This window comes from Pantherophis guttatus, chromosome 2, assembly GCF_059756535.1.
Source record: "Pantherophis guttatus breed Tessera chromosome 2, ASM5975653v1, whole genome shotgun sequence".
NCBI classification, from domain to species: Eukaryota; Metazoa; Chordata; class Lepidosauria; order Squamata; family Colubridae; genus Pantherophis; species Pantherophis guttatus.
In genome coordinates this window covers 19,558,993-19,583,033 of record NC_142064.1, presented here as the reverse complement: position 1 = coordinate 19,583,033, position 24,041 = coordinate 19,558,993, and the positions used below count along the sequence as shown (strand labels likewise).

At 42.1% G+C, this 24,041-nt stretch overlaps 1 protein-coding gene across 7 annotated transcripts in view; it reads left to right on the top strand.

Moving 5' to 3' along the window:
- Positions 1-24,041, top strand: part of PDZD2 (PDZ domain containing 2) — a 324,153-nt gene that overhangs the window by 277,633 nt on the left and 22,479 nt on the right. For 4 of the 7 annotated variants that reach the window (XM_034442437.3, XM_034442439.3, XM_087885628.1 and 1 more), the window contains 7 exons: positions 2,245-2,377; positions 9,159-9,240; positions 12,368-12,471; positions 14,271-14,442; positions 15,910-16,709; positions 18,428-18,572; positions 20,235-23,694. In XM_034442437.3, coding sequence (XP_034298328.2) covers positions 2,245-2,377; positions 9,159-9,240; positions 12,368-12,471; positions 14,271-14,442; positions 15,910-16,709; positions 18,428-18,572; positions 20,235-23,694 — 4,896 coding nt within the window. The remainder of the gene's footprint in view (positions 1-2,244; positions 2,378-9,158; positions 9,241-12,367; positions 12,472-14,270; positions 14,443-15,909; positions 16,710-18,427; positions 18,573-20,234; positions 23,695-24,041) is intronic. The other 3 variants (XM_034442438.3, XM_087885630.1, XM_087885629.1) reach the window with 1 other exon arrangement.

The window sequence follows — 24,041 nt, the reverse complement described above, 5'->3', positions numbered from 1 at the left end:
ATTCTAACCACTGCACAACCGCGGCTCAGTGAGATTCCTTTTATGCTCAAAAAAGCCACTGGAAACCCAGTTCATGGTTCTGAACCCTTAGAAAGTGCACGTCTTATAGTTTGTGGCAATCCAAGACACTGTGCGCTTGGCCATGACTGTGATCTAATAGTAGTTCTGGATTATCTCTAGATAGTTCGTTCTTTTTTCTGTAGGCTTTGTTTTGTGTCACATTAAGACACAAGATGGCCACAACTTGTCACTGGAAGCCTAGTGGCATACACATTTAATTATTATTTCAGAGAGTTCTTGCTTAACAACGGTAATTGGGACTGGAAACTCTGTTGGGGAGCAATACAATCATAAGTCAAACAAAAAAAAAAATCATGATTGCATCACTTAGTGACAGAAGTTCTGGCAGTGCTGGTTACCATCGTTAAGCGAGGACCGTGAGGACCTCACTTGACCATGAATTGTGACTTTCTGTCTGCTGCCCTGTTGCTTTGCCTTGTGGGAATCTGCAGGGCAAGTCTCAAATCACAGTCATGTAGATGCAAAGATGCTGCACCAGCTGTAATTATGAGGACCGGTTGTAACTTCCATTTGTTCAGCACTGTCATAAATTGGAATGGTCGCTGAATAAATGGTAATTAAATGAGGATTAGCTGTATTATTAACTCGAGAGGGACATTGGGAGCCACATCCAAAGTTTTATAGACTTCTTTCTGACCTTGGGCCACTGTTTCTATGGTCCTAAATTAAACACTTGTGCATTACAGCCCTATGGAATAAGTGGGTTACTTAACTGCTGAAGGATTTTAGACTAGATATGTATCACTTCAGGTCAGATTCATTAATTCAGGTCAGATTCAAGTCTTTATTATCTACATAAAGGTTGAGAAATTAAATAGAGTTAAAAGAGAACCAAAGGAGAAAGGAAAATAAGGAGGAGCTGAACTAATTTGGAAGCAGGACAGTGGTGGGTTGCTACCCGTTCGGTCCGGATCGTGCGAACCACTAGTAATGGCGGCGGAAGGCTCCGCCCACCCGTTCAGATGTCATCATGGATGCTCTGCGCATGCACAGAAGCTTCTGCACATGTGCAGAAGCACCGCGCGCACTCCCGTTGCAAACCAGTAGTAAAGGTAAGTGGAACCCACCCTGGGGTGGGTTCTACTTACCTTTACTATTGGTTTGCAATGGGACCGTGCAGATCACCCATGATGATGTTGTGGCAGGTATGCAGAGCTCCCACCAGTATTTCTACCGGTTCTATAGAACCGGACCGGACCGGGAGCAACCCACCCCTGAAGCAGGAGCTGGTTGCTCTCTCAGACAGGTTCACATTGACAGAATCAAAACAAGATCTTAACAGCTCAGAACAGCCTATGAAGCAACTAGATCAATGTATTTCACAACTAGAAAAGTAATTTCACAGCTCCAATGAGTCCTAGTTAGTTATGCAATTTTTAGAGTTTCAACTCCGATTTTAAAGGATTTTGGCTTGTAGGTTAGCTGGCTGTTAGAAAAGCCCATCTAAGGGGGAATTCTGCTTCTGATTAGATCTTTAGAATTTGGTTGGGTTTTTTTTTTTAATTGATTGAATTAGCAGAGATCACGAAATTAACTGGTTTGATTAGAGACAATGGACTAGACAGCTTTATAAGGGACTGGAAGCTGCTTATGGATTTTTTCTACAAGTTAAATACAATAACAGATAGTTATCAGAGGGATTTGAAAACTGTTATAATGTTTGGCCTAACCTGTTGACTTTGTTTTTATTATATAGAGATTTTTGTTATGATTAGATGTTGGGTCAATTTGATTATTAAATAAAGATCTCATCTGGAACTTGTTTATATAATATATTATTCTTGTTAAATAAAGATGAAAGCTTAAACCTATTTGTAGACCCGTTATGTAAGGGGAGGAGAATTTATCAGGTATTATTATTGTTGTTATTGTTGTTTTATTTATTTATTTTTATTTTATTTTATTTTAAGCATCCTGCTGGGGTGGATTTTTTTATATTTAATGTTAAACTTATTTGATATTTGGATCATTTTTTCCCTTTTTTATGCACAATTTTTTTCTTTGTTGTTGTTAGTATTGAATCATGTTTTCCTGTTTTGCATTTTGGATTTATAGTTTTTTAGACTGTTTTCTGTCTGAACTTTTTGTGGTGAGATGTCTCCCTTTTCCCTACATCCTGTCTATGAAATGGCACCATTAAAGTTGATGTCTGTCTTTCTTTAGCCGTGGTGATCAGATCCTGGAAGCAGATTCGGTCAGTTTGCGTCATGCAGCGCTGAGTGAAGCTTACGCCATCTTGAGTGAATGTGGACCCGGCCCGGTTAGCCTTATTGTTAGCCGACATCCTAACCCAAAGGTATGAAACAGAATGGAAGATATTCAGTTTTTCTCTGCAGCATTTTCCCCCTGAGCCTTGCACAGTGGTTTTATATGTGAAAAGGTATATTAGAACAAAAAGACACGTATGCATCTTTAGCTGAATTCCTAACAATTCCAGTTCACAGACTTGTTTCTTAGCAAAGTGCCTTATGACCCGAGTTTTAAAAAAACAGCAGAGTGGATATTACAAATTAGTGCAGGATTTCCCAATTTGGTACACGCCTGAATGGATCAACCCCCTTAACACTCTGCTAGCATGGCCAAAACCCACAGTGGCTGGGGTTGTCAATCAATCAATCAATCAATCAATCAATCAATCCTTTATTGTCAATGCATAGCATGTGTACAATGAAATTGAATGAGCCTCCTTTGGTGCAGCCCACCCAAGAACAATAAATCAGTAAGTAAAAAGAAATTCCTAAACCCAATAGTAATACACTAATACATACATACATACATACATACATACATACATACATACATACATACATACATATATATACATGTATATACACCAGTATATACATGTTGCACATTACTCTGGCACTGCAAGTCTATCATATTAGCCTGACTGTGGTGTTATGTTGCATTTAAAAGTCTGTCAGCCCATGGATAAAAGCTTTTTTTCAGCCTATTTGTTCGGCTGGCTATACTTCTATATCTCCTGCCCAATGGTAGGAGAATAAAGAAATGCTGTCCAGGGTGTGAATCATCCCTGAGGATTTTCCTCACTCTGCTGAGACAGTGGGACCTAGTGATTTCATCCGGTGGGGTTAGGGGGCAGCCCATGATTTTTTTATGCTGGGCTCGTCACGCTCTGTAATGCCTTCCTGTCCACGGCTGTTAAGCCAGCGTACCATACCGTGACACTATGTGAGGGCGCTTTCTATCGTGGACTGGTAGAATGAAATCATCAGCCATTGTTCCACCTGATTTTTCCGCAAGACTCTGAGGCAATGGAGGTTGATCATTGACATCCAAGACACCTAGAAAGTCTGGGTTAATATATTTTAATTTTTTCTCACAATCTAGAAATAAACACATTAGGCATTTTCAGGGCCTAAGCAGCCTGATCCAGTGGTGGGTTTCTACCGGTTCGGCCCAGTTTGGGCAAACCGGTAGTGGCAACGGCGGGAGGCTCCGCCCACCCGCCCAGACATCATCATGGATGCTCTGTGCATGCGCAAAAGGTTCTGCGCATGCACGGAAGCACCGCAAGCGAAGCAAGCACGCACACGCACTCACAGTTCCGAACCAGTAGCGAAGATAAATGGAACCCACTACTGGCCTGATCACCGTAAAATCTCAGAAAGTAACCACTTTACTGTTTTATACTTTTTAACATTTTTGTTCTTTGTTGTGTAAATTGTATACACCACTCATTTTATGATTTTTTCTGGTCCCCTAAGGCAGAAGCAGGTAACTTATATACTCTTTATATACCTCAGACTAAGACTTATACAGTCCATTTCTATCCTCTGTATTAATTATAAAAAAAAGCTTTTTCTGTAGTTGTATTTGCATATTTACATTCTTATACAAAAGCTGACTTACAAGGTTTCTGTGGATCAAAAGTTATATCTTCCACAGCTGGGTTCACATGAAACTCTAAAACATATGTACAGTATGAACCTATCATGGTTATTTACTGATTTGCTGGCATTTACATTCATTTTATAGTCTGTCGTTTTCCAAAGTTTCCAGAAAACATCTGTTGCTTGTTCAGGTTGAACAAAACTTGGATTAAAAAAAAAATCTGATTTAGTATCGTGTTAATTTAGTTGTATTGCCCATTTATTCAGTACAGGGGAGGGAAGCCTCTCTCCACCCTCATTCTATTTATATCAGGGGTCTCCACCTTGGCAACTTTAAGATTTGTGGGCTTCAATTCCCAGAATTCCTCAGCCAGCTTTGTTGTCTGAGTTGAAGTCCAAAAGGCTTAAAGTTACCAATGTTGGAGACCCTGATTTCTATGGCTCATTCTGTTCAAGGATTTGTAATCTTTGATGTTTTACAGTAGAACATGAAGATACTTTTTTCTATAGAAGATCATAAGAAAAATAGATATTGTCCTGCACTTTTTAATATAAGCACATATTTTTTTAAAAAAACAACTAAATACAAAGATCACACATTAATTGAGGGGTGCCTGGGCCTTTCTTCATACCTTTAAAGGAATTTTCAAAGGAAATTTATGTCAGGCTGATTTCCAAAGCACGTCCTGCTAATAAGTAAAGATTTGAATGTTTTTAATTTGCCCTATTTTTCATAGAGATTATTTTTTACTATTTTGCACTTTGTAGTTGTTCTAGTTTGTATATATAAAATTCTATCTCTTCGTTGTTCCTTTATTAAATTTGGCGTGTTGTTCTTACCCTCTTCTATTTCATTTTATAGACAATTTCATGGACACAAACTCCCTTTCTTTAAATATACATATTTTTATGGCTAATCTGCATTCCATCAGACAGAATTGTTTTTGTTCCCAAATTACCTGGTGTTCTTCTTTTTTAAGTATTTCCAAAACCAATGCCACAGAATATATTTGTCTTTCTTTGTTTTTTGAGTAAATGTGGTGCTGAAAGCTGATTTAAGCTACTAAGTTTGCTTTGGAATGAATACAGTTCCTTTCAGTTACAGGAGTGTGCCTTGAGTTTTGAGTTACACCAAAGTCAAACAAAAAGGACTGGTACTACATATACAACCCTTTCCTTTGCAGTTGCCACCTTTAAATCAAAATGCTACGGATGGTTTGTTGGAAGCTAAAGTATCCCACCTCCATTTTTTAAAAGTAGCTGGGCAAGGAAAAGGAAACTATTACAACAAATGTGATCTTTGCAGATAAATTCAATAAGAATTCCATAGATTTGTAAGGTATTTTAGGAATTCTCTCTACATGGGGCTCCCCTTGAGGAGCACTCGGAGGCTCCAACTGGTGCAGAGTGCGGCCGCGCAGGTGGTGACGGGAGTGACGTGGCGCTCCCATGTAACACCTCTCCTGCGCGAGCTGCACTGGCTCCCGGTGGTCTTCCGAGTGCGCTTCAAGGTTTTGGTTATCACCTTTAGAGTGCTCTATGGCTTAGGACCTGGTTATTTACTGGACCGCCTGCTACCACCAATATTCTCCCACCGACCAGTACGCTCCCATAGAGAGGGGCTCCTCCGGGTGCCGTCGGCCAAACAATGTCGACTGGCGGCCACCAGGGGGAGAGCCTTCTCTGTGGGGGCACCTACTATCTGAAACGAGCTCCCCCCGGAGCTACGGAGGATCCTGGATCTGCGTACCTTCCGTCGCACGCTCAAGACTTTCTTATTTCATCAAGCTGGCCTGACCTAAGTCTTTCCCCTTTTTAAATGGAAATTTTAAATTTGGTTTTAAATTATTGGGGTTTTAAATTTGTTCAGCCAAATTATTTAATTCGTTTTATTTTAAATTTTGTATTTATATGTTTTATTCTATGGCTGTTCACTGCCCTGAGTCCTTCGGGAGTAGGGCGGTATATAAATTCAATAAAATAAAATAAATAAAAATAAAATCCACTAACCCAGTGTTGGTGAACCTTTTCGGCACCGAGTGCAGCTGCCAGGTGCGCATGCGTGCGCTGAGAAGATCATCTTCCGGTTTCTGGAACATGCATGCACACCAGCCATGTGGTCTTCTGGTTTTTGGCACGTATGCACGTGCGAAGACCAGCCAGCCAGTGCACATGCGCGTTCCGGAAACTGGAAGATCATCTTCCCGGTGTGCGCATGCACACTGGGTACCTGCTCTTCTAGTTTCTGGTGCTTCCACATGTGAAGATCAGCTGGCTGGTGCACTGGAACCCATAAGAGCAACGGGTGACAGCTGTTGTGCCCGGAGAGATGGCTCTGAGTGCCACTTCCGGCATGTGTGCTATAGATTCGCCATCACGGCACTAACCTAACTCTCTTCTTAGCGCAGAATCCAGGGGTGAAATGCTCCCGGTTCGGACCGGATCACCCAATCCGGTAGCGATGAAGGTGGGTGGTTTGGAGAACCGGTAGCAAAAATCCCTGCCCCCCCCATGCCCAGCTGAGCCGCGCGATCATCAGAGGCTTTTTTTCTTTTAAATGCCTCTGACGATCCAAGCTGAGTTCCCTGATTGGCAGCTCAGCTCGGATCGTCAAGCTAAGTTTGACGATCCAAGCTGATGATTCAAGACGATGCCTGACGATCCAAGAAAAAAAGCCTCTGACGATCAGGCAACTCAGCTGGGATCGCCAGAGCCTTTTGAAAGCATTTTTTAACAACCTCTTCGCTGAAGGAAAAATGGTTTTAAAAGTTAAAAAAAAATGGCCACACCCACCCAGTCACATTACCCCCCCAAGCTCACAGAACCAGTAGTAACAAATTTTAAATTTCACCACTGGCAGAATCCATTAGAAGATCTCTAAAAATGGAATTTTATATATACACACGAATTTCATTCTGACTTGGAGACAATTACCATCTAGGGAGAGAACCAACCAAGAACTAAAGTGAAATTTCCTGACAGAACAATTAATCAGTGGAATGACTTGCCTCCAGAAGTTGCGAATGCTCCAACACTGGAAGTGTTTAAGAAGAAATTGGACAACCATTTGTCTGAAATGATACAGCGTTTCCTGCCAGAGCAGGGGATTGGACTAGAAGATCTCCAAGGTCCCTTCCAACTGTGTTATTCTGTTACTTCCAGCAAAGGCGGGCATACTATAGTCTATATTCTATTGGCAGCTCATAGAGCCAGAAAATTCTCCTTGACGTATATATACCCTTTCCTTATAATTGTAACCTATTGGGTTAGGCTCTGCCTTCTGGAGAATTCAACATTAAATTCATTATTTCTTCTCTTTGAAAACTTTCAGACATTAGAAGACTAGAGGAGTCTGCAAAGAAGCCAGGGTGGGGGTGCAAATGACAAAAGCAGTGTTGCACCATTGTGATGCAAGCTCCTCCTCTTTTGTATCTGCATTGTGATATCATATTCTGATACAACTATGCATCAGATTCTGCAATTCCCTCCTCAATAATTTTTTCTGTGGGTTGTACACCTCCAGATTCTTTAGCCATTTTTCACGATCTTTCCTTTTTGAAAAATACACAAATTCTACTACAGTTTTACAAAGTTCCACATTATGCAGATGTGCTTGCTTTTCTCTACTGGGAATTTACTTCCTCGCCTTCCTCCTCAAGGATCCAGGCCTACTAACTCCCTGGAGAAGATCTGGGGAGGGAGAGAGCAAGGGGCTGCAGGAGAAAGATCCATTAGCAGCCTCTGTTTTGATGGCAATCTTTGTGCATCTAGGAGACACATGCAAGAAAAGATATGTGATGGTTTTTGGGAGATGGTTGGGGGAGTGGCATGGAGTGATAGAATAGAATAACAGAGTTGGAAGGGACCTTGGTCTTCTAGTCCAAGACCTCCAAGGTCCTGTAGGAAGTTGGCACCTACCCCTTTCCTAGAAGAATGAAATACTTTGGGAAATATTAAAAAGGCAGAATATTATGTTCCCCTGGTTGAGAAATAGAGAAGCATTTTTTAAAGACAAAGCAGCTCCCACCTTCCTGCCCCCCACCTTTTGTTAATGGGCCAGAGGCAGAAACTCAATCTTTGTCAATGGACCTCATCTGCAAGACAATGGGACCCATCTATAGGACAGAAACTCACCACATGGCACCTGGGAAGATTACATCAGCCAGCAAGCTAGCTAAGACCCCCACCCCCTGGAAGTCTGACAACCAATCAGGATACTCTTTCTGGGCTCCAAGAAGTTCAAAGCCAGAAAGAGCATAAAACCTGGAGACTCGCTGTATCTGCCCTTTTCTGTTCAGGAACTCAAGCCATTTGATCCTGTCCACCATTAAACCATCTTTCCAAGCAGTCTCCATGTTTCCAGTGTCTTTTTCCCCACTTGGAGCTGAACCCAGAAGGATATTTCTTCCTACAGTCCCTTCTAACTTTGTTATTCTGTTTTGATATTTTGATGCTGGGGAGCCAAGGCAAAATAAAAGCACGCTATCCAGGAAAAGTTCAACCTATTACATTTAAATTTCTACATGTAAAAAGATGTGAATACTGTACTGCTAAAACGTGGACCTTTGCTGCACCCGCAGCTGTGCAAATTTAGAAAATGGCACAGGGATAAAAGAACTGGCACATACCACAGTTTATACATCATTATTCAAATGGAGGCCGTAATTAAATCCAACCCTCAGAACATGTAGACAATAACAACAAACAAGGGCCATTGATTAATTTGATTATGTACCATCACGTTGGTGTCTAGCCTTAACAGAATGTCTTATAGAGGCATTCTTTATGTCTACTAGTGGTGCCGCCATCCCATTCTAATTGAAAAACAAAGGCCATACAATTAATAACATCAAAATGAGTAAATGGTTTACAGAACGAATTGTTCTCAGAGCTGCTACATGTTTGATGGCCAAGATGTTTTTTGGTGGGTTCATTTTTGTCTTCTAGTTCAGAGAGGGGCTTTTTTTGGCTCCCGATGCTACTCCATGCAGTGCTAGATTTCAAAATGTGATTAGTGGGAAGCTTTACTTCAAAATCACGAAAAGAAAAGGAAAAAGGAAAAAGAAAAAAGAAAAGAAAAATCCATGTTACACAGCCTACATCAGCACTTTCAAGATTTCTATTTTCCATGTTAAAAGACTGTACATGAACTTTGAAGTAATACATTTTGTTATTACCTGAATATACCTTTAGATCCTTTTTTTCCCCCCAATTTAATAATAGGTTTCTGAACAGGAGATGGATGAAGCCATAACACGAACCACCCATCGAGAAAACAGGGACGTCTCTTCTCCTCATTCCTCGGGTATGCATCTGTTTCTAAAATCGCATCAGATTTGACTCTTGATTTACAGTATAGATACATCTCTAGAAAGTTTGTTCTGCGCACGTTTTGTGCAAAAGAATATCTTGTTTTTCAATTAATTGGACAAATAAGCAGAAATATCTGGTGGGGGAGCAAAAAAATGGAGATGGCAGCCATAGCTATGCAATCATAGAATCATAGGGCTGGAACGGACCTTGGAGGTCGCCATCTCGGACAAATGGCTGCCCAATCTTTTCTTGAAGACTTCCAGCAATGAAGCACCCACAACTCCAGGAGGCAAACCGTTCCACTGAAGCTATTTCTTTACTTCCTCCCCTCTCTCCCTCCCTCCCTCCCTCCCCCCTCTCTCTCCCTTCCTCCCTGTCTCTCTCTCTCTCTCTCTCTCTCTCTCACACACACACACACACACACACACACACACGCACACGCACACACACACACACTGCAAAAAAGAAAATTTTCAGGGATCAGTTGTAACTGTAACTGCAGCTTCTGGATCTCTTAAATTCTACCTTAGCACAGGGCTGTCTTAACGCATCGGCCTGATGGGCATTTGCCCGGGAGCCCCACAAGCATAGGGGCCCCATATTAACCCTTCAATGCACCTTGTATCATATAAATACAACAACAAATTTATTACATATTTATTTGTTGGAAGTGCCAATAAAATAAATATATGTTTTATTTTATCAACCATTTACATTTTTATTCCTGTGAGTAGTTGTAGGGGCCCCAGTACACTGCTTTGCCTGGGGCCCATAATGCTGTTAAGACGGTCCTGCCTTAGCACAACAGCTTGTAAAATTGGCTCTTATTTACTCTTAATTCTCTAAAACAACAGGAGGTTGTTTTAAAAACCTAGCGACCACCTTTTCCATATGTTATTATATTATAAACAGCTTCATCTTTGCTGAAAAGGTGAACTAATTTATTAGTCCACAAATGTTTAGTGCCAACTTTTTTCATCAAAAAATAGAAAGCAATTCGCATATCAGTATTCAGCAAGGGATGATGAACTAGTTAGGGGTTATATAACTTTGTCCAGGCTGAGAGCAGAGTTGCCCTTTAACTGATGAGGAAGTGAATAGGGACAAAACTAAATCTGATTTAACTGACATTACATATGGCTACAAATTCTGGAAGGCTTCTTTATAACATAATTTCCACCCCTACTTTTTCTTTATTGCTCTGCTCGTCAATTCCGAGGTTTGCAGATCTTTTATTTCTCTTGCATATATTTGGTTGATAGGGATAACAAAATTAAAAAATAAATAAATCCAGTTAACACGATAATTCCACATGGATTCCAGTAGCTTCCCCTTTTTAGTCACATTAAAAATGAAAAATTGTCACATGAAGATGAACGACTGATGATGGAAGCTGCATGTAACCCTGACATTTTAGATTGAGCATCCATGAATTAGGGCAATACTCCTATTTGTTAATATGAAGATCCTGTCACGGTGGATCAAAGTCTCCTAAAATTAGATTGGCTCAATATGACTCATGGTGGATTCTCCTTCTCCTTCTCCTTCTCCTTCTCCTTCTCCTTCTCCTTCTCCTTCTCCTTCTCCTCCTCCTCCTCCTCCTTCTGCTTCTGCTTCTCCTCCTCTTCCTCCTGCTCCTGCAAAAAGGAATTTTCCTCCAAACTTAATAGAAAGCATATTCGTTTCTTTTTATGCTGCATTTTTATGATACTTTTTATGCTGCACAATTGAGAGGCCTGCTCAGTTTGGACTCATCAAAGAGTAGTTCGCTGGTACAGCAACAGAGCTGGCTAGCTGACAGTAGCTGGAGTACTCCAGTTTTTCATGGCCAATATTGTCTCTTTCTGTTCTTACTGCCAAGAGGGGAAAGATGTGGTCAGTGCAGCAATAGGAAACGGAGAAAAGGAATGTCTCATCTGTCTCTTTAGCTCTGGCTTCCCTTTGTTCTGCACTGTTGGCTCTGTTGACGGTGGCTGTCCTGGAGGAGAAAACTTTCTTGGCTAGCCAGCATCATTAGACTCTTTGGAAGAACTGATCCAACACTGAAATACACTTGGGTAGAGTTAGAATTCAAAGGGGCCTAGTTTTCCTTTGGGTTCGAACAGCCCCAAAACTCATGCTGTGCTAGCTGTGATCTGTGTGCTATTCTCTGCAAGTCAAATGTCAGTTGAAGAAGCTTCTTGGATGAGAAGCTAAATGTCTTCAAAGAAAAACCAGAAAGTCCAGTTGCCTCTTGAAAAAAAAGAACACCTTTGAGTCTCTGCAAGTCAACGAGCGATGTGAATTGTTTCATTTTTTATTCATTATTTAATTTATTTATTTGTCAAACACGTATAAGATAACAGATATAAGTATAAACATGATTATGAACACAGGATAAGGATACGAATAAATGGGGACAGTAGGACAGGGACGGTAGGCACGTTGGTGTGCTTATGCACGCCCCTTACAGACCTCTTAGGAATGGGGTGAGGTCAACAGTAGACAGTCTAAGGTTAAAGTTTTGGGGGTTTGGGGAAGAAACCACAGAGTCAGGTAGTGCATTCCAGGCATTGACTACTCTGTTGCTGAAGTCGTATTTTCTGCAATTGAGTTTGGAGTGGTTTACCTTAAATTTGTATCTATTGTGTGCTCGTGTATTGCTGCGGTTGAAGCTGAGGTAGTCATTTACAGGTAGGACGTTGTAGCAGATAATTTTGTGTACTACGCTTAGGTCAGACCGAAGGCAGGGTAATTCTAAATTGTCTAATCCCAAAATTTCAAGCCTGGTGGCATAAGGTATTCTGTTGTGAGCAGAGGAATGGAGGACTTTTCTCGTGAAATACCTCTGGACTCGCTCAATTGTATTAATGTCCAATATACAATGCGGGTTCCAGGCAGATGAGCTGTATTCGAGAATTGGTCTAGCAAAGGTTTTGTATGCCCTAGTTTTCAGTGCAATATTACCAGAGAAGAAGCTTCTCAAGATTACGCTAACAACTCTTAATTGTGCGGTCATTTCTAGAAAGACAATAAGAAGCCAGCCTTCCCTCCCGAGTAAAGTCAAATGCGGAAAGCCTGTAGACGTGTTACTTCACAAGCTAACGTTTTTTCTGTCGAACCCAATTGTTTTTTAACAGGAAACCTGCCAAAAAGTCCATCTCCAAGTGTGAAGTCTAAACAGACAGACGCCTCCTCACCCTTGAGCTGGACAATGAAGCGTTTCTTGGAGCCAGCGAGTCGGGTAAAACCTATTGAGATTCCACCACAAAACTTTAAAGCAGGGGGAGTTTCTGTGGCTTAGAAAAAGTTGGGACTTCCTTGCATACACACACATAACATCCATGGGTGTCCTTCAAGGCAAAGAAGGTCCGGTAATTCTTCTGTTTCTTGTCTTGTAGCTAAGAGTAGGGAGGGGAGAAGCAGGGGAACAGATATGGGGGAGGGTGGCTTTTCTCATTGGTTGTATTGTCCCACCAGGGATTTCTTTTGTCAAAAGACTCTTGCAGAGGTTATGCTCTCACAAGAGAAAAGCACACATAGGAACACAACACCTGCCAGGAAGTTCCCATGCATGACAGAACCGAGTCCCTCTTCCTATTCGTAGCTTCAATACATCAAATAGTAAAGTCCCTGAAGGTCATCTTGTCTGTCTTAAAAGTTTCTGGGCACGTTCCAGCAAATGCACAAGGTCCTTTTCTGCAAAATGTATCAGGGTCAGAAACAGAGATTGTAGAGCCTGCGTTTTCATTCTTGCTCTCTGCCCTCATTTTTTTTTTTTTTTAAAGCCTTCATGTGTTCAGGGAGAAGGCTGACAAAGCGTTGAATTCAGTTGAGAAGCCAGACTTTTCCACATTAAGGAGCAATTGTTCTTCATTTTGGTTTCCAGTCTTTTCTTTGTTTCATGCTGCTAATTAGAGCGAGTCTCCTTTTTCCTGGGACAATTAGCCAATGTCCAGGACTAAATATATATATATATATATATATATAATCCTAGCAGCATTCAATAGTATGTTAAAGGCAATTGAAAAATTTGGAAAACGAATCAAATGGTAGTAAAAAAGAGTGGCGGAATCTTAAATCGGTGTTTCTGAATCTTGGCAAACTTTAAGATGTGTGGGTGTCACTTCCCAGAATTCCCTAGCCAGCATGGAATGAACTACAGATCCAGAGGAATTCTGGGAGCTGTAGTTCCTGCATCTTAAAATTGCCAAGGTTGAGAAATACTGATCTAAAGCAGGGGTTTCAAACTGGATTTCTTCGAGGGCCGGATCAGCATTCTAGTTCTCTGCGGGGCAGTGGGGGGGGAGCAGGGGGGGATGGATGCCTCCTGCAGCACCTGCTGGCCAAAATGGGGCGGGACTCATTTTCGCCCTCCATGGCCTCCTGCAGCATTCTGCTGGCTGAGAATAGGTTAAGTGGCCCATTTATGGCCCATTTTTGGCCTGTTTTTGAGCCAGAGTTTGGCCCGTTTTCTGCCCGTTTTTGTCCCATTTTTCAGCCCGTTTTTGGCCGGCAGAATGCTGTAGGAGGCCATGGAGGGTGAAAACGAGATACGGGGGCCTGCATGTGGCCCGTTTGAGCCACCGGAGGCACCCGCGGGCTGTCCTTGGATATTTCCAACCACCCCGCAGGCCGGATCTGGCCCACTTGCCTTGAGTTTGACACCCCTGATCTAAAGGAACGAAACATTTGAGAAAGAAAAACAACAGGAAGAGAGCAGAACTTTTAGCATGGGTGATCTTCTGTCTTGGGCAGGGGTCTCCAAACTCCCAGGCTGCATCCCACTACTGGGCTAAGGCCTGTTCAGAGCCAGCCATGCAAGTTAGGTCCACTTATGCAAGCAGCAGGCACATGTGCACACACGCAAAGCTCCACTCTCGTGTAAATGGAGCTGTGAATACCCTGCCACTCACACAAAACCATCCCCTCTTTCTCCCCTCCCCCCTGCTGAGCTGCCAAGCCAGAAAGTTTGGGGTCCGTTAGTCTTGGGGACTGATGATTGCTGCCACATCCCATTTTCTTTTTCTGTATTTATTTCAGCAGAGTTCCCTCAATTCTGAAACGGAGCTTTCCCAATACTTCTTACAAGATGGGGCGAGCCAATTGTCTCTCTCAGAGACTACCGTGACTGGATCCAGCGATGAAGAGCAGTTTCGACCCAAGAGTAGGAGCAGTTCTCTAGAAGAGAGTTTTCTTTCTGCTGGCATTCCAGGTAGGCTGCAGGAGGCATGGTGATACTTCCAAGTTTATTGTCCTTCTCTATTGCATAGAATGCAATAATATATCACTCTATAGAAGAGGTGGGGAACGATGGCCCCCTTTATGACTTGTGGACTTCAACTCCCAGAATTCCTGAGCCAGCCATGCTGGTTCAGGAATCCTGGAAGTTGAAGTCCACAAATCATAAAAGGGACCATCGTTCCCCCATCCCTGCTCTGTAGCTTCCTAGCCTTAATCTGCCCAGTAACTAGAATTTGCTGAGTGGATTGCAGAATTATTTGCAAGATTTTTTTTAAAAAAAAAAAAAAACCAGCAGCAGCGTGAAGCATATGTATAAATAACTCAGTGAAAATGCATGCAAATAAAAATGAATAAAAACTATTATATAGAGAGAAACAGAACAAGAGAGGGTGGGGGTTAGAGACAGTTTGGTGTATTGGTTAAGGCAGAGGTCTCCAACTTTGGCAACTTTAAGACTTGTTGACTTCAACTCCAATAATTCCTCAGCCAGCTTTGCTGGCTGAGGAATTCTGGGTGTTGAAGTCCACAAGTCCTAAAGTTGCCAAGGTTGGAGACCCCTGGGTTAAGGCACTAGGCTCAAAACCAGGAGACTTATGAGTTCTAGTCCTACCTTAAGCACAAAGCCAGCTGGGTGACCTAGGGCCAGTCCCTTTCTCTCTACTCTAGGAAGAAGGCAAGGACAAATCACCTCCAAAAAAGAAAACTAAAGAAATTTCAACACCTACTTGAAGGCAGGTACTCACAAAGCGGTGCATAAAATCAAAATAATGTCATACAAATTATAATGTGTTTTACCCTAGTCCCCAAGAATATCTACCTGAGAAGGTAGATGGAACTGCCTCCTTAAATAGAACCATACAATTGAATGGGGTTGCCTGTTTTGAGGCCTTGAGTACAGTTAAAGGTAAAGATTCCCCTTGCACATATGTGCTAGTCATTCCCGACTCTAGGGGGCAGTGCTCATCCGAAGCCAAAGAGCCAGCGCTGTCCGAACATGTCTCCGTGGTCATGTGGCCGACATGACTAAACACCAAAGGCTCACAAAACGCTGTTACCTTCCCACCAAAGGTGGTCCCTATTTTTCTACTTGCATTTTTTACGTGCTTTCAAACTGCTAGGTTGGCAGAAGCTGGGACAAGTAACAGGAGCTCACCCCCGTTATGTGGCACTAGGGATTCGAACCACTGTACTGCCGACCTTTCGATCGACAAGCTCAGCGTCTTAGCCACTGAACTACCACGTCCCTTTGAGTACAATTACTACTGCTAAAAAGATGCCTTCCCCTCTGGTTTTCTTTTTTCTTTTTACAAAGTCATTTTTATTGCTGTTTAGGAGAGAATAGTAAGAACAGAGAGGTATATATGGAAAATAGCAATAGGTCAGGTCATTACGTTCTAAGATAATATTGCCAAATTATATACCATGTGTTTATTCTTAGCTACCAAAGAATCCAGTCTGTGCAGTTCACCGGCTACTGGCAATAGCTCGTCCGGTCCTCTCAGCAAGCCAAGGGAGACAGCTGCTCGGCACGTTAGTTTCAGCGACAGCCCCAAAGGGGCCCCATCTGCTTTCCAACGGCAGAGAAGGATTGCTTTTTATGATGGAGACGTGAGTGATGAGGATGACTTTGCCAAACAAGATGGAGACTCATTCCAAAGAGGGTCGAGGTCGAAAGGTCAAAGGAAAGGAAACAATGACTGTAATATTTCCCCTGCGGCTCCTTCTGCGCAAAATGGAGATACCAGCCAAGAGAGGGAATCTGCGACAAATACCTGCAGTGACTTAGCTGCTACCAGCTCTAGGAATCTGACAGAGAGCATTGGGGAGCATGCACCAGACACCCCTTTTCTTCCAGCTAAAGAACTTCATCATCTTCCAGAACTTCATCCAGGCTACTTGAATGTGAAGGACTTTCGGGAAGAACCACTAGAAACTAAGAGGTCTCCTAAATTGGAACATAAAGCAGTCACCCGAGTAAAAAGCCTGATGAGTATTGAATACCACAGAGTCCCAAGGCCCAAGAACGAGGAGCATGGTGCCTGCAGCAGAGGCAGTGGGAAGGCCCTTCCATCCATCCAGAAGAATGAAGCTCAGGAGATTCCCCTGGAGCAGAGCCATGTGGAATCCATTACTTTATCTCGGAATGAAAACGAGTCCTTTGGCCTGGATCTCGAAATTCATGCCAATCCTTTGCGCATCGTCATAACAGGCTTGCAACCAGGTGGAGCAGCTGAAAGGGTAAAAAATAAATGTCTTTCTCTTTATGATCCCTAATAGAATTTCAGTTCAGAGGGAACGTGACATCATGCAAGAAATGAACATAGTAACCTCAGAAGAAATATGATTTTTTTGAGTCTTGCCTCATGTTTCTACTATAATCCTTGTCAAATAGGCACTTAATGAATTGATTGAGCCCTCCTTCCCCTCCCTACCATCTTAAAATTCTCAGGGCAAGGAGATCACACTTTTGTGAAAGGAACCAGATTGTTCATTTCATTAGTAAATATTGCTCACTTTACAAAAACTTAACTCATTTAGAAACGGAAGGTATTACGTTTTTAAAGGTATGCAGCTTGTTGACAAGAAAGAACAACTATACTGCCATTCAGGGATTTTTGTTATTTATTTAATTAGATTTATATGCTGCCCTTCTCCGGAGACTCAGGGCGGCTTACAATGCGTTAAGCAATAGCCTTTATACTTTTGTATATTTATACAAAGTCAGCTATTGCCCCCACAATCTGGGTCCTCATTTCACCTACCTTAGAAAGGATGGAAGGCTGAGTCAACCTTGAGCCTGGGGAGATTCGAACTTGCAATAATTGCAGACAGCTGAATGTTTAATAACAGGCTTTTAGTCTGTTGAGCTATCCAGGCTCCATTTTCAGATTATTTCAAAATGAGCATCTTTTGGGAAGCCAAGTTTAATTTGTCAAGTCAAAATATTTCTATTAGCGACAGCATAGATGATGTTGAAGTATCTGTGATGGCTTCAGAAAGGAATTTCTGCAATGGGAACAAATAGGAAAATCCCGTTTCTTTATCTGAGCTCCTTTGGCTGTAATCTGATTCAGCAAGGCAGTTACTATTATTTGGATTATATTACAGTATATATACAGTATTTGGATTATGGTACAGTACAGTGCTTAAATATTACACTGCATAAAATCCAACAACTATGTTTGGGTGTAAAGGCCATTCACTTGTTTGCATTACAAGAATGAGTTTTACTCCATGGGTAAAATGTGAGACATTAGTGAATATTTGAGAAGACCTGACAAAATGTTGCAGAGAATGGCCTGTATGTCCTCAGCCTCCCCAGATGGGGTTGTTTTGTTCGCCGCAGTGGTGCTTCGGGAGGGCAGGCGGATGTCTGCAGCTGACAAGTATAATGAATATGTCCGCCTACCCTCCTAAAGCACCTCCACCGCAGTTTGCTTTCATTTTGCGGTGGGAGAAGGAAGAAAGCGAATGGCGGTCCCACGGCAGTGCTCCAGGAAGGCAGGCGGATGTCTGTAGCCAGGCAGGGAGGGAGGGTGGTGAAAGCGGCAGCCCCTTCCAAGTGCAGTGCACGGAGGCAGCAGGCAAGGTGTCCCCAGCGCGCCTTTTGAGCGGGCGACCGGGTGGATGGGCGTGGACCACAAGGGATGATTGCTACCGGTTTGGTGAACCGATACCAATCATCACTACCGTTCGCCCGAACCAGTCCGAACCGTTAGGATTTCACCCCTGCTCCTCTTGATTTTGCCTTCTTAGACTTTTGCCAGGTTAAGGAGTCAGTGGTTCCTCTGGTTCAGAGAATGACAAAAACGCTCTGTGCTCTTGCCGGAAGGACCCTGAATATAGAATCCATTCCCCTTTCCTGGTGAAGCAATTGAGCTTCACCTTCATGTTATTCCACATCCTAAAATTGTGAGACTCTGACAGTACTGTTTTAATAAATGCATTCTCAACAGGCATCCATGGGAAGGCTGTTTCCAAGAGATGAGATCCTTTCTATCAATGCTATCCCCATCTATGGATTCTCTTATGAAGAAGCTTGTCAATATGTAAGAAGCCTTCCCACATCCATTACCCTGGATATCCAGAAAGCCGTTTTGCGTAAGATTTTCTCTCTTTTTTTTTCCTGTTCTATGGTCAATGGGCAGATGTATGTGGATGAAAGTAGCACTTCCTTTTGCAGACAGTAAAATCTAGATGCAACCAAAATGCATTCTCACTGCTAGGATAATTAATATCCTTAAATTCTGGGAGAGATTTGCTATATTTGAAATATGTGTATCCTACTTTTTTTTCTTAGAAATAATTGAAAACCAAGGGGAGGATTCAATATATACAAAGAAAATATTTACTGAAAAATTGAAATCTACCAAATATTAAAATCCACTAAAAAAACCATAAAAATAAAAGCCTCCCAATTGAGAAAATTTGGGCTAAAGAGTCCCAGATGAAAAAGTAGTAGGGAATAGTTTCTGAGATGGTTTGTGAATGGATTTTAAGATGCTTCAGGGGAGGAAGGATTCATAACGAAACCTCTCTTACTGGTTGAATATTCAGGTGGCCCTCGACTTATGACCACATTTGGATCAAAATTTATGTTGCTACGTAAGACGGTTTATTAAGTGAATCACACAATTGTTAAGCAAATCCAATTTCCCCCATTGACTTAACTTGTCAGAAGCTAGCTGGGAAGATCACAAATGAAATCCCAGGACCCCAGGATGGTGCAACTGAATAAATGCCAGTTGCCAAGCACCTAAACGTTTATCATATGACGGTGGGGGTGCTGCAACATCATAAGTGTGATGTAAGACACTTTTTTTAATGCCATTGTAACTTTGAGCAGCTAAGCGAATGGTTATAAATCAAGGACTACCCACATGTAGGCCAGAACATGAAAGTTTTAAAGATCCTGAAAGAGGCGGTACCAGGCACGAATTACCACATGAGGTGGGCATGCAAAAAAGCAAAAGAATGTTAGTGACGGATTCAGATGTGGTTAGAAAAAATGGTTGGACAAAGAGTAGAATTTAAACCAGAATTATTCTTATTAGGAATTATAACAGAGGGACATAGTAAAGGGTCAACATATTTAATAGTACACATCATAACGGCAGCGAGAATGGTATACGCCCAACAATGGAAAAATTAAAATATACCTTTAGAAAGGGAGATAATAAAGAAAATATTGGTTTGCGCAGAAATGGATAAATTGATGTTAGAATTAAAAAATAAAGGAGAGACAGAATATCATGATATATGGAATAGATTTTACCAGTGGTTGGAACAGAGAGGTGATGGTTGGAACAGGAAATAATCAGGATTTGTAGACCCAAAATGTGATGTAATATATATAAATATAAATGAGTACATTGGGCAGAATAACTATATATAATTAGTAATGTATGAAGAGTATATTCAATATTTGTTTTATATTTTAGTGTGTGTGGCAGAGATAACACCAGGATGGTGGCACTGTGTCCAATATTTTAATAAGAAATGAATAATTTTTTTTTTTTAAAAAAAGAAAGTTTTAAAGGTCCTAACCAGCATGCTGAATTGTATCTGGAAAGAGGGTGATAAGTAGATCATTAATAAAACTCAACTTTCCAACATCTGAATCATTGCTGAATCCAGATGAACCTCTAAAATTACAAGCTGGTGTAAAGTTTTAATAACTGTGTAATTAAGAGGATGGAATTATTTCATTGATTCTTTATGCAGCCTTTTTAACAGATTTACACATCTCTTTTGTGTCTTCAGAGGCAGACGAGGCGGTTCCGAAAGAATCAAGCGATGTTGTTATGATCAAAGAAGAAAACAGCTTTGCGTATGAGAAAGAATCTTTGGAATCTCCTCTGGATTGCATGGCGGAAAGGACAGGATTGGTGTCTGACGCTAATACTAAAGCGATACCAGCAGATCCCTCAGAAATTCACTCTATTCAAGACCCTTCTGTGGTGCTATTAGAAGAGATGGATGACTTCTCTGGCAAAAGAAATTCCCCAGAAGAAAAAGATGGTGACTGTTTATTAATCAAGGACAGACATACCAAGGAAAATAGTTTTGGGATGGCAGAAGAAGCTCAGCCAAATTCTGTATCAAACGTAATGAAAAATGATCTTGTAGAAAGAGCTGCAAATTCTGTTACTAATACACAAGAGGCCTTGGGTTTTTCTGTCCTGGATTCCATTAACGCAAGGAAAATTTTAACTGTAAACCAAAGCTGTCTCAGTACCTATTCAAGGAATTTTAGCAGCCTTAATGATGACCATTTGCCTGAAATTGAAACTAAGAGCAATACTATTCCAAAATCTATGTACGCTGCTGCAGAAGATTCCAGTTCAGACACAGAATCCTTAGCCGAGAATCCTGGAGACAGTTCATCCCTCTTACTATCAGTTTGTGATCACCCCTTGGCAACCCATAAACTAGTTGAATCAGATGAGGAGCAAATAGAAATTTGCAGTCTGAATTACGACCAACATTGTCTTCAAAAACAGCCTCCCATAAAACCATCTCATCGTCCACCAATTTACCATTCTTTGAACAACTGTTTGCAGGCAGAAAGCAAAACAGAAATAGATTCACTGGAAACATCAGATGGAAAATTTACATTCGAAAAATCGCACTTATCGGAAAACTCCAGTGCAGAACATATGGTTCCACCAACAGCTTTTCAATCTTCTCCAGATGTTTCTTCACAAGCTGTAGACAGTTTGGCTCAAGGCAGGCCAGTCTGCTCTTCCATTGAGAATGGTTGTTCAAGGGATGAAGGAGGAAATGGCCTGCAGAAACAAGAAAATCTAATGGAAATATGTAAATATCCTGCGCCAGATATGCATTCTTATCCGACAGAAAATATCAATAGCTGGGATGGCAACATGCTAGGCCAACATGAACTGGGGAAAACCCAAGAGTTGCAGGTAGAAAATGATTTAGTGATGGATTGTGGAAGTAATGTAATTTGTAGTCCTTCTGCTGTGACAGGGAAAGGAACCAGTGATCCATCCCAGTTAAGAAGAACAGACAGCTATACTATGAAGAGTGCAATACAAAAAATAGTAAACAGCCCTAAATCTCCCCTTTTGTCCAAACCAAAACATCTGGGCAAGGTCTCTTCTGCTCACAATTTACTAGGAAAAAATGAAAAAGCAAACGCTGTTATCTCAAAACCTTCAAATACCAAAACTCTGAATTCTGGGCAATGCAAGGGCTTTGGTATTACATACAGTCCCTCTTCTTCCCCTAAATTGCATCATGAAACTAAAGGCGCTCCACCACCAAAGAGTACGGTGGAAACTCTTTCAAATAATCAACAAAACAAAGCAGGGCCTAAAGGAAAGGCTCCCAATATTAAAAATAAATCCAAGGCTCATTCTGATGCTCTTGGCACTGCTCCTGCCAAAGCTGAGGGCACCGATCAAAAAAAGATCACCCTCCCTGCCCAAGGTTCACCCAGGCTCCTTTCAAAGAAAGGTTCCTCACTCCATAATTTAGCCACACATCTGGAACCACCCAGCAGGAGCCTCTCCATGGGTTCTAAGATATTTCAGCAGCAGGAGGAAGTTCAGTCTTCTTTGCTCAGACAGTCTGAGTCTCAGGCAGCCACTCTGCCCGTGTTGAATGGCGAAAGCAACGTTATGAAAAATAAAGATAAATCCATCATCAAAACAAAACTGAGCAGGGCTGGATCTCCTAAAATGGAAAAAGAAGCACCGGTCACCAAGTGGGAAGTTACGAACAGCGAAAAAAGGGGGAGGGCTAGCACGGAGCCAAGAGACGGCCCTTCTAAGTCAAATAAGCCTTCTGAAGCCACACCCAAGGTTGATTGTCCAAATGATAAAACCGAAAACAAGGGGATGAGTTCGAATTACGACGGATTGGAAATGAAGCCATTAAAATCTGACAATGCAGGGCTTTTTAAAAAAGAGTCCTCCTGCTTTATTTATCCCCCTGCTCGGCAAGAGCAGACCAGCCAGGAAATTCAGCGCACTTTCATTGAAGTCAGGTTGTCTTCCTCCTCCTTCATCCCCGACTTGCCCCTAGAGAAGAAAGAAGATGACAATAAGGCCAATCAACTCAGAAGCAAAGCACTGGATTGTCGGCAGAGCACTTTCCACAAGGAAGATGCTCTCGGTGCATTAAAACCTGTGACAAGGACCTATTCGGTGCCAGCACAATTATCCAATCATTTAAGGGAAAACAGCAACGATAGGGATCAACCGGCCCATCACGTCCAGGATATTTTAGGAAACGTTTCGAGTGCAAACCCTTCCGACGCGGAGTTGGCCATGCTGAAGGTGGTCCACCTCAGTCTCAACCATCAGGATGCGAAAGCCGCATCTGCTGGCGTCCTGAAATCCAACAGTGACGATGGCAGCCCCGCTGCACAAAAACTGAAAAAGGGCAGGAGGAACTATTACTACTACGAACTCAATTGGCCACATGATCCCGTTTCTTCTTTTTCTGTAAAGCAGCGAATCAAATCGTTTGAGAACTTGGCTAATTTCGATAGGCCGACGGTCAAAGCCATCGACCTCCATTCCACCACCCTGAACTCTAAACTGCCCATTGGCCGAAGATTGTCCAGTGGCATTTCTGCAGTGTCAGCTACCAGCGTGAATGATGCAGTCCAAGCCCTGCGACGGAGCTTGAGCTCGTACTGTGGAGGTGAAGCCCCAACATCTCCAAGGGTCACCAGATCTTCAACCAGCTCGACATTAACAAACGTGCAACAGAATTTCCACAAGAGCAGCAGAGACGATGGTCACTTGGAGAAGAGTGAAAGGCATGCTTTTGAAGAACCAGTTGGCTTACCACCATCTACCACCAGTGTCCGAAGAAGCAGAGCCTCAGGTGGGCATACTAGACACATGCCCTTGTCTCGTTCCAAACTCCGGGAGCTGAGAGCTCTGAGCATGCCAGATCTTGATAAGCTCTGCAGTGAGGACTTCTCTATGGAGTCTCAACCTTCACCCATCAAAACCGAATTGCATCTTCCCCCTGTTGTGAGATCCCTCGATGCTCCCACTGAAAATGTTTCCAAGATGAATGAATGCACGGGATTATCCAGTCCTGGGATGACAAGCAGGCAACCTTCCAAAGAAACCAGTCCTTGGAACAGTGGCTCTGGAACTCCTGGATCAACATCTGACGAGGAAGGGCTACAGTATGATGGCGGTCTGAATAAAGTGAACTCAGGGAAGAGCTGGTCTATCAGGTTAGTTTTAACGTTTTCTTAATATTAGCTCTCGTAGTAGGAGAAGGCGAAGGTTTAAAACTCAAAAGCAAATATTTCACGGGTGGAGGAAAGAATCGAAAAGATTTGCCCTTGTTTGTGTACTTTGCATTAAACTACACAAATTCTGAACCCAACCTATTTGAGTTCTGCACCAAGAAAAACGGGATATTGCAACAGTCGGCAAGTTGTATGTTTTCTTTTCATGTGTATAGTTTCATTCTTACTGTCAGAGCTCTGTGAAAGCCAAGGACTTGATCAAAGCAATGAATGCTCACCCCAGCTCCCCAAGATCTGAGTCAACAAATTGTCAGCTCCTAATATTTTAC